This window comes from Drosophila willistoni (assembly GCF_018902025.1).
Source record: "Drosophila willistoni isolate 14030-0811.24 chromosome 2R unlocalized genomic scaffold, UCI_dwil_1.1 Seg167, whole genome shotgun sequence".
Taxonomy (NCBI): Eukaryota; Metazoa; Arthropoda; class Insecta; order Diptera; family Drosophilidae; genus Drosophila; species Drosophila willistoni.
Window position 1 is genome coordinate 19,722,990 of NW_025814050.1, and position 12,477 is coordinate 19,735,466.

A 12,477-nucleotide genomic window follows, 5' to 3' on the forward strand; every position below is an offset into this window, starting at 1 on the left:
TTTTTGATCTATTATTTGAAAATGCTTAAAAAAAAGGACGAATTGTAAATAAGTGGCTATTGCATATGGTTTTAATTAGGTTTAGGTTTGTTTACTTTATTTTGGAATGTCTCGTCATCCAACCCATTTAATAAAACAATTTTTGAGTAATATGTTGGTTATTACATCCAAATAAATAATAATGCAAACATTTTATTGACTATAATCATATGTATATGCATTCTTAATTTGAAAACCCATTCGAGACATTTGGTTCTTGGAGGATCTTAGAATTCACTTTACTAGTTGGATGGGTTTTTGATATAATAACAAATATTTAATCTGTGACTGATAAAGGATAACTTCAAATAGAAAATGACTACTCTTAAGAATGTATTCGCTTTTCGTAAAGCTCGTATAGAAACCAATAACCACAGACTCCTAGTAAGTATATAAGATAAAATGCTAGAAGAGACAAAGAAAGTATTTAGAAGTTAAAGACAAATACTTATTCAATTGCATCATTAAAAAACAAACCAACGCCAAGGTTATAATATGAATGTTTCATCTTTAATTTCATAAACAAAAAACTCGACCACGAATTCCCATCCGCGGACTTCTAAAATGACAACTTAAAAACCTCTACTAAAATATTTATCAACTTAAAAAAAAGAATATAAGTGAAGAAAATTGCCTAAAACCAGGAAAAAAGGAAACAAGAAATTGCTGGAAAATCACTACACTCCACCAAAAAGAGAGATAGAAGTAGAGACAGAGGGAGAGATCGAAATACACATTCAAAATTCTGTTTCAAACGGCCAAAATGATTCACCGCGAAAAAGCGGCAAAAACCTCGTCAAATCACGAGAGTTTAGTTGATGGGAGAAAAGAAAAAAAACGCAGAGAAAGTGAAATGAGTGTGGGGGAAAAAACGAAAAGTGAAAAGAATTAAAAGCGACAGTGGCCGCGACATTTGTGGTTGCCACAGAGAGCAGAAGGACCCATGATCCTGTTGCTCCAGCACCAAAATGTTGATTCAACTCCCCCAAGGTCTTTAGCCAAAATGGTCTTAGGCTTAATGTAAATTTGAATAAATGGAAATTGAATTTTTCACATTTTTTTCTCGTATACATTTTTTGTTCATATTTTGTTGTGGTTGTTTTCATTGTCCCGCTAATTCACCGACAATGTCAAATAAATTTATAACCGCACAATTATGTCTGCTCTATTTGAAGAGCAAAGTAGTTGCAAATGTTTTTATTTGATATATCAAATAATAATAATATTCTATAATTTTATTAATGGATTATATGCCAGTCATATTTATTAAATACAACGAGAGTCGGTTAAGAATTATTACTTAAATAAGTGACTTTAAACACTTTTAAACATTTCTGACTGTTGACAGTGATAAAATTTTCAAAACTTCGTGTGAAAAATAGTTTTTAAAAATTCTTACTGTAGAATTTTTGAAGACACATTTCTTAAGGAACTATATGAATTCAAATTTAATTTATTATTTATATAATCACCTTATTTATTACATTAAATCTATTGAATATTAAAATGAACGTTTGCTTTATTCCTTAGATAAACTGTGGATGGACTAAAGAAAGCAAAACTTTTAAAAACTACAAGTTATTTAGTGAATTAAATATTATTCCATTAGATGATGTATCTCGAATATTTGTTGGTTTAAAGAACTTAATAGTTACCTATCGAACGGCCCTCGTATATATGAATATCGTACATCATCATCATTTCGCATAAAATGTTTTGGCTCACTTATCAATTAAAATTTTAAATTGCATTAAGTGTTTGATGAGGGGGCGGGTACGAATAGAGTGTGCTGATGAAGGGATGGGGGGATTGCCTTGACATGATGTCAGTGTCACCCTACATATATAACCCACCCACACCACCCGCCTCCCTTCCCATGCTCTCATTCTAAGCGTTATACATATTTCATTCAATTAAAAAATTGAAACAACAACCGACTGTAGGGAGTTTCACTTCTCCAGAATATTTAGGTTTATTAATAATAATGCAATTACGCATAAAAATGTTTTAATTTATTTCAATTAAGCGTTAATTAAAAGCATATTTTGTTCTCGTTGTTGTTGTTGTTGTTGTAGTTTGTGCTGGAATCTTTAACATTTATTGCAGATACAAAGCATTTTGGAATTTTGGATGATGAGTCAAGCTAGATTTTGATCGATATTTGCATAAAAAAAGTAGAAAAACATTGGAAAAGAAATTGAAATCATTGAAATTCGTTATGATTTTGTATAAGATGTATGTCAGATATTAAACAGATTTTATTTTCTGTTTACTTTTGCCCCCGATTGGAGTGAAATTTATGTAAAGAGTTATGAATTTGGTTTTATGTATTTAAAATAGTAGTTTAAGTTGGTGCATAGTACTTGAATAAATTACTTTAAACTATACAAAGCCTCTCTGCATTATTTTTTAATCAATCAAAAATATGATGATACAAAAGTAATTTAAATTAGAATTCTATAAACAGAAAATGTCATGTAAGCATGGAAAATTGTTGACAATCACAAATTCCACAATTAATTGTTTAGAAAATTAACGATTTTGAAGACTGAATGTAATTTGATAAATTTGTATCTTTGTTTATGGATTGAACAAATAAGTTTTTCATAATTAGCCCTGTTTATAGCTTGACTCTATACATTTAATATAGAGATTAGACTGATATCCAAAGCACAAAAAACTTTTACAAAAAAGCATATAAAAAATATTTCAATTGATTTATTATTTTTCTCTTGAAAATCGATATTTTAAATCGAAAGGGATAGATAAATTTTGTATCTACATGTTGAGAAAACAATTTAAAAATTTGAACCATAAATTTCACATTTTTTGCTTTAACCCAGTCTAGATTTTATGTTAATTATTTGTAATTTCTTTCTCAGTAATTAAATTTATACAAATTTTTTTACATTTATTGAGATTTATATAACAAATATTTTTCCTCTCTGCAACAAATGAAAAAACAAAAGTCCAAATTCAAATAACAAGAACAAGAAATGCAAACACTCAGACATAGACATAGAGAGTTGGCCCAGGCCTCAAGCTCCCTCCAGCACCAACCCCCCTCCACCCAAACATCCCCCCAAACCTGCTGTCCATCTCTCTCGCACCAGGTAACGAAAAAAGCAGTAAACTTAAATGTTTGCGTATAATTAAGCACTCATCCTTTGGTCGTAATTAAATTTTGCATGTGCACATTCATTCAAACAGAGTGAGCGAGAGTGCCAGAGAAGGGGCTGGCAAATTTTTGCAGCAACCTGAAACGCCTAAAGCTATGCCATAGCAAAGTCTAGGGAATGGATGGATGGACGAGGAGGAGATGGAGCTGCCGTCGCCGCCGTTTTAATTGCTATACTCAACAAGAAGAGGTATCTTTTAGAGAGACAACATCTCTATCTCTGTCTCTGTGTTCCATTGCATCTCCCATCTCTAATTAAGACATTCAGCAGGCTTTTTGAGTGTTGTCGTTGAGCTCGTTAGTTAGAACATAACTTTGGCTCTGGGCCAAGAGACAGTGAGAGAGACACACAGAAAGAGACAGACTGAGGGACTTGGCTAGAACAAGATTGTCAATGTCAGAAAGTTTTCTTAAAATTTTCGCACTTTTTCCTCCAAGATTGCAGCCAGTTGAAACTCTCTGTGTGTAATTTTTGGGGCAAACATTTTAATGCTTTACGCACATCCAACAAATTAAAACTCAAGGCAATCAACACCTACTTATACATATACATACATATATTTATGGGTGTGTATATGTATAACAAGGGTATGTATGTATGTATATAAGTTGGGTAGGAAAAATGGAGCAACTTTTTGCTTCTCTCCTTTACCAAACCAAACTTAATTTCCGCAGAATTTTCATTTTTTTTGTGTGTGTTTCCTTTTTTTTTTTTGGAAGCCAGCTTATTATTATATTAGGAGGAAAAGTTTGTGGATTCTAATGGGTGGGGGGATGGGACTGGCTGGTTGGAGTCAGCGAGTCAGCTTATTTTAATTGCATGATGAATATTAAAATATTTGCTTAATTTATTATTCAAGGCATTCGCATTTGTGCCTGACGGTAGGTACACCTTTCTATATACCCATCTCTTTCTATCTGTCTCTCACTTTCTCGCTCTCTGTCCCCTTCTCTGTAAATATGAAGCTCTTAATACACACAGCGAAAATTAACCAATAGAACTTTAGAACTTATAGACTTATTGTTCAGTAGTTAGCCCTCCAATAGCCACAAAAAGACTAATCTATAAATTGTAATTTCATTATTATTGATATTTCTTAAACTCTAAATAATACTTTAACTACTCTTAAATACCTGTTTTACTTACTTAAGGGTAGCATTAGATTTCAAATACTTTCGGTGTGTTTCAAAACATAAAAATCGTTGTCTTAACAACAAATTCAAAATAATAGATATAATGTAAATACCTTATACTTATTTTGCATTCAACTTAGTATTGATAAAAGTAATTTAATTACATTATACCAAACATAACGCTTTTTTTTAAGTACCTGATACATAAATACTTTTGAAATTTTTGAAGTTACTGCAATTTATGGAATTATTGCAACTATTGAAATTGAAATTTTGAAACTGAAAACTTATTATTGCTCAGCTCAGGCATAATCGTTTAAAAGTAAGTACATTAGCTTTTCTGTAGAAATACTAATTCTTGAAGTTTTTGTATTTTTAATTTGTTATCTCGTTGTTTTCTAATAAATTCTTATTATACGCTGCTTAAGTATTCCAAAATACTTAAATTAAACATATGATAAACAGAAGAAGAAACTACTCTTTGAAATGATTGCTTTTAACCAAAATTTTAAATTTTTATAAGATTCTCTTTTAATATTTTTATGGTTAAAAATCTAATTAGTTTCTTTATATAGTTTTTTCGCATAAAAATATCAAAATATCGCAAAATATTTTTCCTATAAGACTTCAAATTTATATCTTTAATTACGAATTAATTTTTCGTTAAGTGTTTTGTTATTTGTGTACCTGATTTTGATTTTGAGTAATGTACATATATACAGCCATGTTTAAGTAGCTCGAGGTTTATGTTTAGTACATCGCCTCCTCACCTGCCACCCCCTCACCACCCCGTTTTTCGCGGCAATTTGTAATACATATTTAGTTTATTTGTGCATAAAATATGATCATGTGAATTTTGGCAAGTTTTGGTTAGTTGATGATAATGCTCAACTGATTTCGGCTGTTGCTGCCGGTCTTTAATTAGCCTCTCATTTCCGGTCATCATAGTTAGTTAATGAGTTCGATGGGAAGAGATTGAAATATATACATATATAGAATATATTTGAAGTCTGATGTCATAGGTAACAATTTCATTTCAAATATTCAGCGTGATTTATACAATTTTGTGTGTGTTCTTCTGTGTCGGGGAGAGAGAGAGAGAGAGATTGGGAGAAAGCTTGACTAATGCTTTGACAAATGTTTTGCTATGAAACGCTTCACAGGACATGCTCTCCTTATTTAAATAATAATAAAAAAAACTATCACAAGGATACACACACACACACATGTTTATGTGTTGAGTACGAATCGAGAAATTATTCGCAATCGATTTGAATTCGGTCAACCGTTACAACAACAAACAGCAGGAATCCACAAACAGAAGTCGTGACGTGACGCGTGCTTCTCTGCCCAGTGGGCTATCGGTCCTCTATGAGCATCCTGTGCGCTATTATATCCCAAGTTTAATTCCTGTTCTCCCCCACTCTGTCCCATCTCTCTCTCTTCTTCCTCTTTTGATTGTGGTGTAATGCTTTTGTTGTTTGGGCGCGTTGACATGTGAGCAAAACAAGAAAAAGTCTCGATTCCACCGCCCACCCGCTGCTGATGAGACCGCCCAAAGTGAGGTCTAGAAAAACCAGTAGCATCCACCGCCTTTTGTGTCTGCGTCATGGCATATGGTTACTTTGGTTTGTCATAGGGGTTTGTTTTTTTTCTTTTTTTTGGAACTTGAGCTATTATATTTATCACAAATAAAACACCCTCATTTACGCCCAATTACATTTTCAAGTAGCAACTTTGTTTGCCCTCCAATTTAATAGCAAGTTGAAAAGTGAGCAAAATATGGTTACAAAAATTGTAGTTAGTTGATATCATTGTAAAAGCTTTTGATTTAAATCATATAATAGAACATCGTACATACATTAAAAATGTTAGAAAAATTTATGAATTCTTAAAAGCAAGAAATGTAGACCTTTTGAGAGAAGATTTGCTACATATAAGACGAATTATAGTCCTACTAGATATCGAAATACCTTTTTGGAATTTTACAGTTGACCGAATTTAAAATAGTATATCATGGTTTAAGAAAAACCTTTTAAAATTTATTGGTTTAACGAAATTATATTTTGTTTTTTTTTTTTTTTGCCAAAGTGTTGAATGTATTATAGGATAAAGAAGAAACAGCCTCCGCGGTATCTAAAAGTGTTTTCCCAAAAATCTTTCAAGATATCATTTTTATTTTCATCCTTCTAGAGGGATGTGAATACCTATCCACTAAAAAAATTAAGTAGGTAATGGACTTATGGATACCACTGTACTGATAGAATACAGAAGTACAGAGGGACTTGGCCATATCAGCTTGGCTGTTGATCATGATCCAGAATAAAAGAACATTATGGAAAATGCTTCCCGTTTCCTGCTATTAACACTTAGGCGATTTCACAATACCATGCCCCCATTTAAGTGCCTGGATAGTGGGGACAAAGATTGTTTATTTCGATAACAAACCAAGCAAAACTAATCACATTAAATTGAATTTTGGTCACACTTGCATAAACTTTTAAAAAATACTAAGCCAAGCTAAATAATAAGCTAAATAATAAGCTGAATAATATTAAAATGGGTAAGATTATGCTTCAAAATAAACTTTATTTAAAATAGAAAACGAAAAATCATTCCTACCAAATACTTATGAGATTCACACTTCATTATGTGCCGCAAAACAAATATAATTAAATTTTTTTTTTTTTCCCTGTCATAGATGATTTTCAAATTTTTACGCTTTGAATTGTCACAAGCCGATAATGTTGTGTAAAAGCCGATAATGTCGAAAAAAAGATTTCAGTCTTTAAAAATCTCTTGTTTAAAAATCAATATGAAAACATTTTTGATATTTTTTACCACATTCGTAATGTTTTTGACTTTTACTATAGGATTGAATCGTAAGTGACACTGAATTTACGATCTAGCTTTAAAATGTTCACATTTGGCGATTTTAGCGATCTGCGATGAGACACCTATTACAATTCCACGTAAATGTTTGGATCAAATTGAAGTGTGGAGTTACAATTTTTTGGAAGATAAATGCACATCTTGGTTAACCTGCCCAATCCCTAACTACGGTGATAATATGTTTTACACGAGAGCAGAGTGTTCACTCAATTGCAAAGATACTGACCTTAGAATTACAAGAAGGTGTAAGTGGCAATTGATGTGGAAGTGAACTTTGAAATGTAGACTCTTTTTTTTTAGCATCCTGCGGCTCATGTGTTCCGAAATATGCTATTTGGAGTTACAGTACGCTAGAGGAAAGATGCATTTCTTGGCATTCATGCAAAAAACCTCAGTATCGACGAAACAACTTCCGCTCTAAGGATGATTGCGATTTGATATGCAAAAAGAAGCCCAATTAAAAAATGTTACTAAAACTAGATTGGTTCCGGTTTTTTGTGTTTTATTTAAAAAACTTCAACATCCAACTACAGCAACAAAAATATCTAACGCAACTGAGAATATGACTCTAAACATACTTATTAGTTTTGCAGAGCAGCAAAATAAATTTTCGACACACCAAATTGACTAATTTTACGCTTTGATTTGTGGAAATGATCGAATACCGATCATGTCTAAAACCCGACATCAGAGTGAAAAATATATTCCATTGAAAATTATCATGAAAGTTATCTGGATAATATTAACCATATCCCTCACCGTTTTCACTTTTGCTGCAGAAAGGGATCGTAAGTGGCATTGAGTTTATAATTTATTTTCAGAATTTTTCACATTTTGTATTTCAGCGCGCTGCGGTCGTCGTATTGTCGTTCCACTTATTGGATGCAATGAGCGACTAAAGCTGTGGAATTTGATGGCAGGCAAATGTGTGCCTATGTATCGATGCAGAAACTTTTTTGATAATTATTTCTATACAGAAGACGAGTGTAAACGCGAATGCGAATAAGACTTTTTGTGTGAAATGGAACTAATATTAAGTTGATATAGCTTTCTTTTATTTTTTTTTTTATTAAATAAATTCCAATCTCAACGATTAGAATTGTAATTTCTCTATTTGGGTAAACCAGAACAACCAGGGTATGAAAATCATCTGTGTCGGACCACTGTATGACATAGTGATGGACAAAAAATAGGTGCATGAGTTGAGATTGACTTATCTGATAGTGATAGTTTTGGAAATAAAAAATAAGATTCCAAAATTTCAATCCGATCCGATGAATGGAACAAAAGTTACACTCAATATAAATCGGCTCTGCTCAAATAAGTACACAGCAACACTACATTAATTGTGCGTGTATGCGTCCCGAACGATGTATGTATATGGTTTTAATATGGCTAAGGCTGTACCTTTTCTGACAATTAACCTATGTGGGTATGTATATATTTATACTATTTTACAGAAAAGACGAATAGTACTAAAAGATATTATAAATGATTGGTTAATATTTAATTCTTTACATACATAATAAGCTGAGTATTTGGAGCTACTTCTATCACCTACATACATACAAATATGTTCCTATATACTTACAAAAAATTGTTTAAGAATTCCAACCAAGTCTAATCTCAAGGAAATAAATTTTCGACACACTTTATTTTGTAATTTTACACTTTGATTTGTGGGAATGTTTAAATACCGATCATGTCCAAAAACCGACATCAGTCGCAAAAAATATTCCATTGAAAATCAACATGAAGGTTATCTGGATTATATTTACAATATCCCTCACCCTTTTCACTTTTGCTGCAGCAAAGGATCGTAAGTGGCATTGAGTTTACAATTTATTTTCAGAATTCACACATTTTGAATTTCAGCGCGCTGCGGCCGTATGACTGTCATCCCATTGATTGGATGCTATGACAAAATAAAGCTATGGAATTTGAGAGATGGTAAATGTGCTCCTTTGTATCTATGCAGAATCTTCTCTTCTGATAATGAATTCAGGACAGAAGAGGAGTGTAAGCGCGAATGCGAATTAAATTGATTTTTTTTAATTTGTGTTTTATTAAATAAATCCCAAGAGGTGCAATTTATTTAATTTTCTCATCTGAAATTGTCGTTTCTCTATTTTGATTACAAATCAGAATATATAGATTTAGGTGTAGCTTTTCTATGAATAAACCTAGAAGATAATATTATTTATTAGGTAATGATTAATTCTTTACATAATAAGCTGGGTATTTGCATACATGTTCCTATATATTGACATATTGTGATTAGGAAATCCAAGCAAATCTAATCTCAAGAAAATACATTTTCACACTTTATTTGTTAATTTTACACTTTGATTTGTGGGAATGTTTAAATACCGATCATGTCCAAAAACCGACATCAGTCGCAAAAAATATTCCATTGAAAATCAACATGAAGGTTATCTGGATAATATTTACAATATCCCTCACCCTTTTCACTTTTGCTGCAGCAAAGGATCGTAAGTGGCATTGAGTTTACAATTTATTTTCAGAATTTATACATTTTGAATTTCAGCGCGTTGCGGCCGTCAGATTGTGATCCCAATGATTGGATGCAGTCCGTATCTAAGGCTATGGAATTTGAAAGGAGGCAAATGTGCCCCACGCAATCTTTGCCAAAATTACGGTAATAATTTTTTCAACTCAGAAGAGGAGTGTAAACGCGAATGCGAATTAAATTGATTTACTTTAATTTGTGTTTTATTAAATAAATCCCAAGAGGTGCAATTTATTTAATTTTCTCATTTAAAATTGTCGTTTCTCTATTTTGATTACAAATCAGAATATATAGATTTAGGTGTAGCTTTTCTATGAATAAACCTATATATTTAAATGATTTTGGAGTAAAGACGAAGCATAGTACTAAAAGATATTATAATTGATTGGTTAATATTTAATTCTTTACATAATAAGCTGAGTATTTGCAGCTACCTCCATCTCATCACCTCATGTTCCTTTAAATTTATATGTTGATTAGGAAATCGAAGCAAATCTAATCTCAAGGAAGTAAATTTTCGACACACTTTATTTTGTAATTTTACACTTTGATTTGTGGGAATGTTTAAATACCGATCATGTCCAAAAACCGACATCAGTCGCGAAAAATATTCCATTAAAAATCAACATGAAGATTATCTGGATATTATTTATAATATCCCTCACCCTTTTCACTTTTGCTGCAGCAAAGGATCGTAAGTGGCATTGAGTTTACAATTTATTTTCAGAATAAATTAATTTTTTATTTCAGCGCGCTGCGGCCGTATGACTGTCATCCCATTGATTGGATGCGATGACTATCTAGAGCTATGGAATTTGAGAGATGGTAAATGTGCTCCTTTGTATCGATGCAGAAACTTCTTTGATAATGAATTCTGGACAGAAGAAGAGTGTATACGCGTATGCGAGTCAGATTGATACAGCTTCCCTTTTATTTTTGTTTTAATTTAATAAACTCTTAAAGGTTTGATTTGTATCATCTTCTTAAATCAGCGAAATATTCAATTTTCACTAAAATTAGAGCTGGCTTTTTCTATTTCCATAGCAAATATCAAATGAATTAGCATAATTTGCAAACCGCTAAGGAAATAGAGTTACTCATTACTCAGACTCGTGAATTGGAAGAATTAAAGTTAAAGTGCTACCATAGATAAGGTAATATGAACGATATGAATTTCAGGTTGATTTATAGAGATTTTCAATGCCTAATGTTAGTTACTTAACATGTCTGGCATTTAGACATATCGACAAATTAAAGTGTGACAAACTAGTGTGTCTAAGATCCATTTAACTAAGATTAGTTTTGCTTTGTTGTTCCATCTGGCTATATGGTATATGGACTTGATAACAAATTTTTGAGTTTTTACTTTGTTTCATTTTCTTTAGGGATTTTTTTTGTAATCAACTCATTAAATGTAGCAAATTTTTGTTCAACTGAAAATAAGACTAAGACCCAAATGTTTTAAACTAAATGTCATGAAAAATAAGGAAAATTTTTATCAACTTTATGTTTGTAAAAGATTTTAGTTAATGTTCTAATTGCATTTATATTTGCACTCCCCTTGAGACCGGAACATATTTCCCACATAGAGAGGAAGTGAGCAGCTAAGCCAAGAAATGCATTTACCTTCTAGGATACTGTAACTCCATACTCCAAACTTCTTAGTACACATCCCGCAGGCGGCTAAAATACAAAGTTTGAAATTTTCAAAGCTAACTTCTTTAATAAATATCACTTACGACTCTCTTTGATTCTGAGTTCATCCTCTTTGCATGTTTCTGAACAAGCTGCTTTCGAATTAAACATATTCTCACCATTACGGGGAATTGGGCAGGTTAACCAAGATGTACATTTACCCCACAGCGGACTGTAACTCCATATCTGCATAGCACGATTACATTTATGTGGCAGTGTATTAGGGGTAATTTCGCAGATCGCTAAAATAACAAAATTTGAGAATTTCGAAGGCGAATCGAGAACTCAATGCCACTTACGATGCCATGCTGCGGCAAAAGCGAAAACGGTTAGGACTATGGTAAATATTAGCCAACTGAACTTCATGTTCGATTTAATATTAAAGGTTCAAGTAAACTCATATCAGTTTTTGTGTGCATTTACTAATTAAATCTTTCCACAAATCAAAGTGTGAAATCGAAAGTTTAAGTGTAACAATGAAATCATTAAATATATTCAGATTTGCTATGGAAATAGGGAAGTGCGGCTCTCCCATCTTTCATCTAATTTACAAGTTTGTTATGCAGGAAGCCCTATCAATTTATTATTAGTACCATTTTACACAAAAGGGCTTATACGCATTCGCGTACACACTGCTTTTTTGTGTCGAAATACATAAGATTGTACTGCCTGCAGACATAGGTAGACACACAATTACTTTCCAGTGGATTGTAAATCCATTGCTCTATTTCATCTCCAAAGCAACCAATATCCTCGCTTCCTACCCTATTGTCGCAGATCGCTAAAACAATACAAAATGTGAAAATTCGGGAACTATAATCTAAACTCAATGCCACTTACGACTCCTTTTTGCAACAGAAGTGTTAACCATTAGGGATATAGTAAATACTATCCAAATAAACTTCATGTTGAATTATAATAGAATATTTTCTAAGACTGATGTCAGTTATTGGTCATAAACGATATTTAAACTTTCCCGCAAATCAAAGTGTAAAATTACTAAATAAAG

General features: G+C 32.1%; 2 protein-coding genes and 1 long non-coding RNA gene across 5 annotated transcripts in view; 1 reads left to right on the forward strand and 2 right to left on the reverse strand.

Annotated features, from left to right (window-relative positions):
- LOC26530077 (paired mesoderm homeobox protein 2B) overlaps positions 1–12,477 on the reverse strand; it is a 53,119-nt gene that overhangs the window by 2,012 nt on the left and 38,630 nt on the right. Inside the window, exon 1 of one of the 3 annotated variants that reach the window (XM_047010545.1) lies at positions 7,470–7,558. The exons of the other annotated variants lie outside the window; for them this stretch is intronic. Within the exon in view, the coding sequence (XP_046866501.1) occupies positions 7,470–7,558 (89 nt within the window). Of the gene's footprint in view, positions 1–7,469; positions 7,559–12,477 lie in introns of those variants that run through there. 3 annotated transcript variants of the gene reach the window in all.
- On the forward strand, positions 7,117–7,724 carry LOC111518603. Its single transcript, XM_023175927.2, has 3 exons — positions 7,117–7,233; positions 7,291–7,488; positions 7,544–7,724. Exons 1-3 carry the CDS (start codon positions 7,167–7,169, stop codon positions 7,702–7,704), a joined length of 426 nt encoding a protein of 141 aa, XP_023031695.2. The 5' UTR covers positions 7,117–7,166; the 3' UTR covers positions 7,705–7,724.
- Positions 11,247–12,416, reverse strand: LOC111518605. Its single transcript, XR_002724019.2, has 4 exons — positions 12,309–12,416; positions 11,768–12,249; positions 11,513–11,710; positions 11,247–11,456 (listed from the first exon to the last, which is right to left on the reverse strand). It is a non-coding gene; the product is annotated as an uncharacterized LOC111518605 (long non-coding RNA).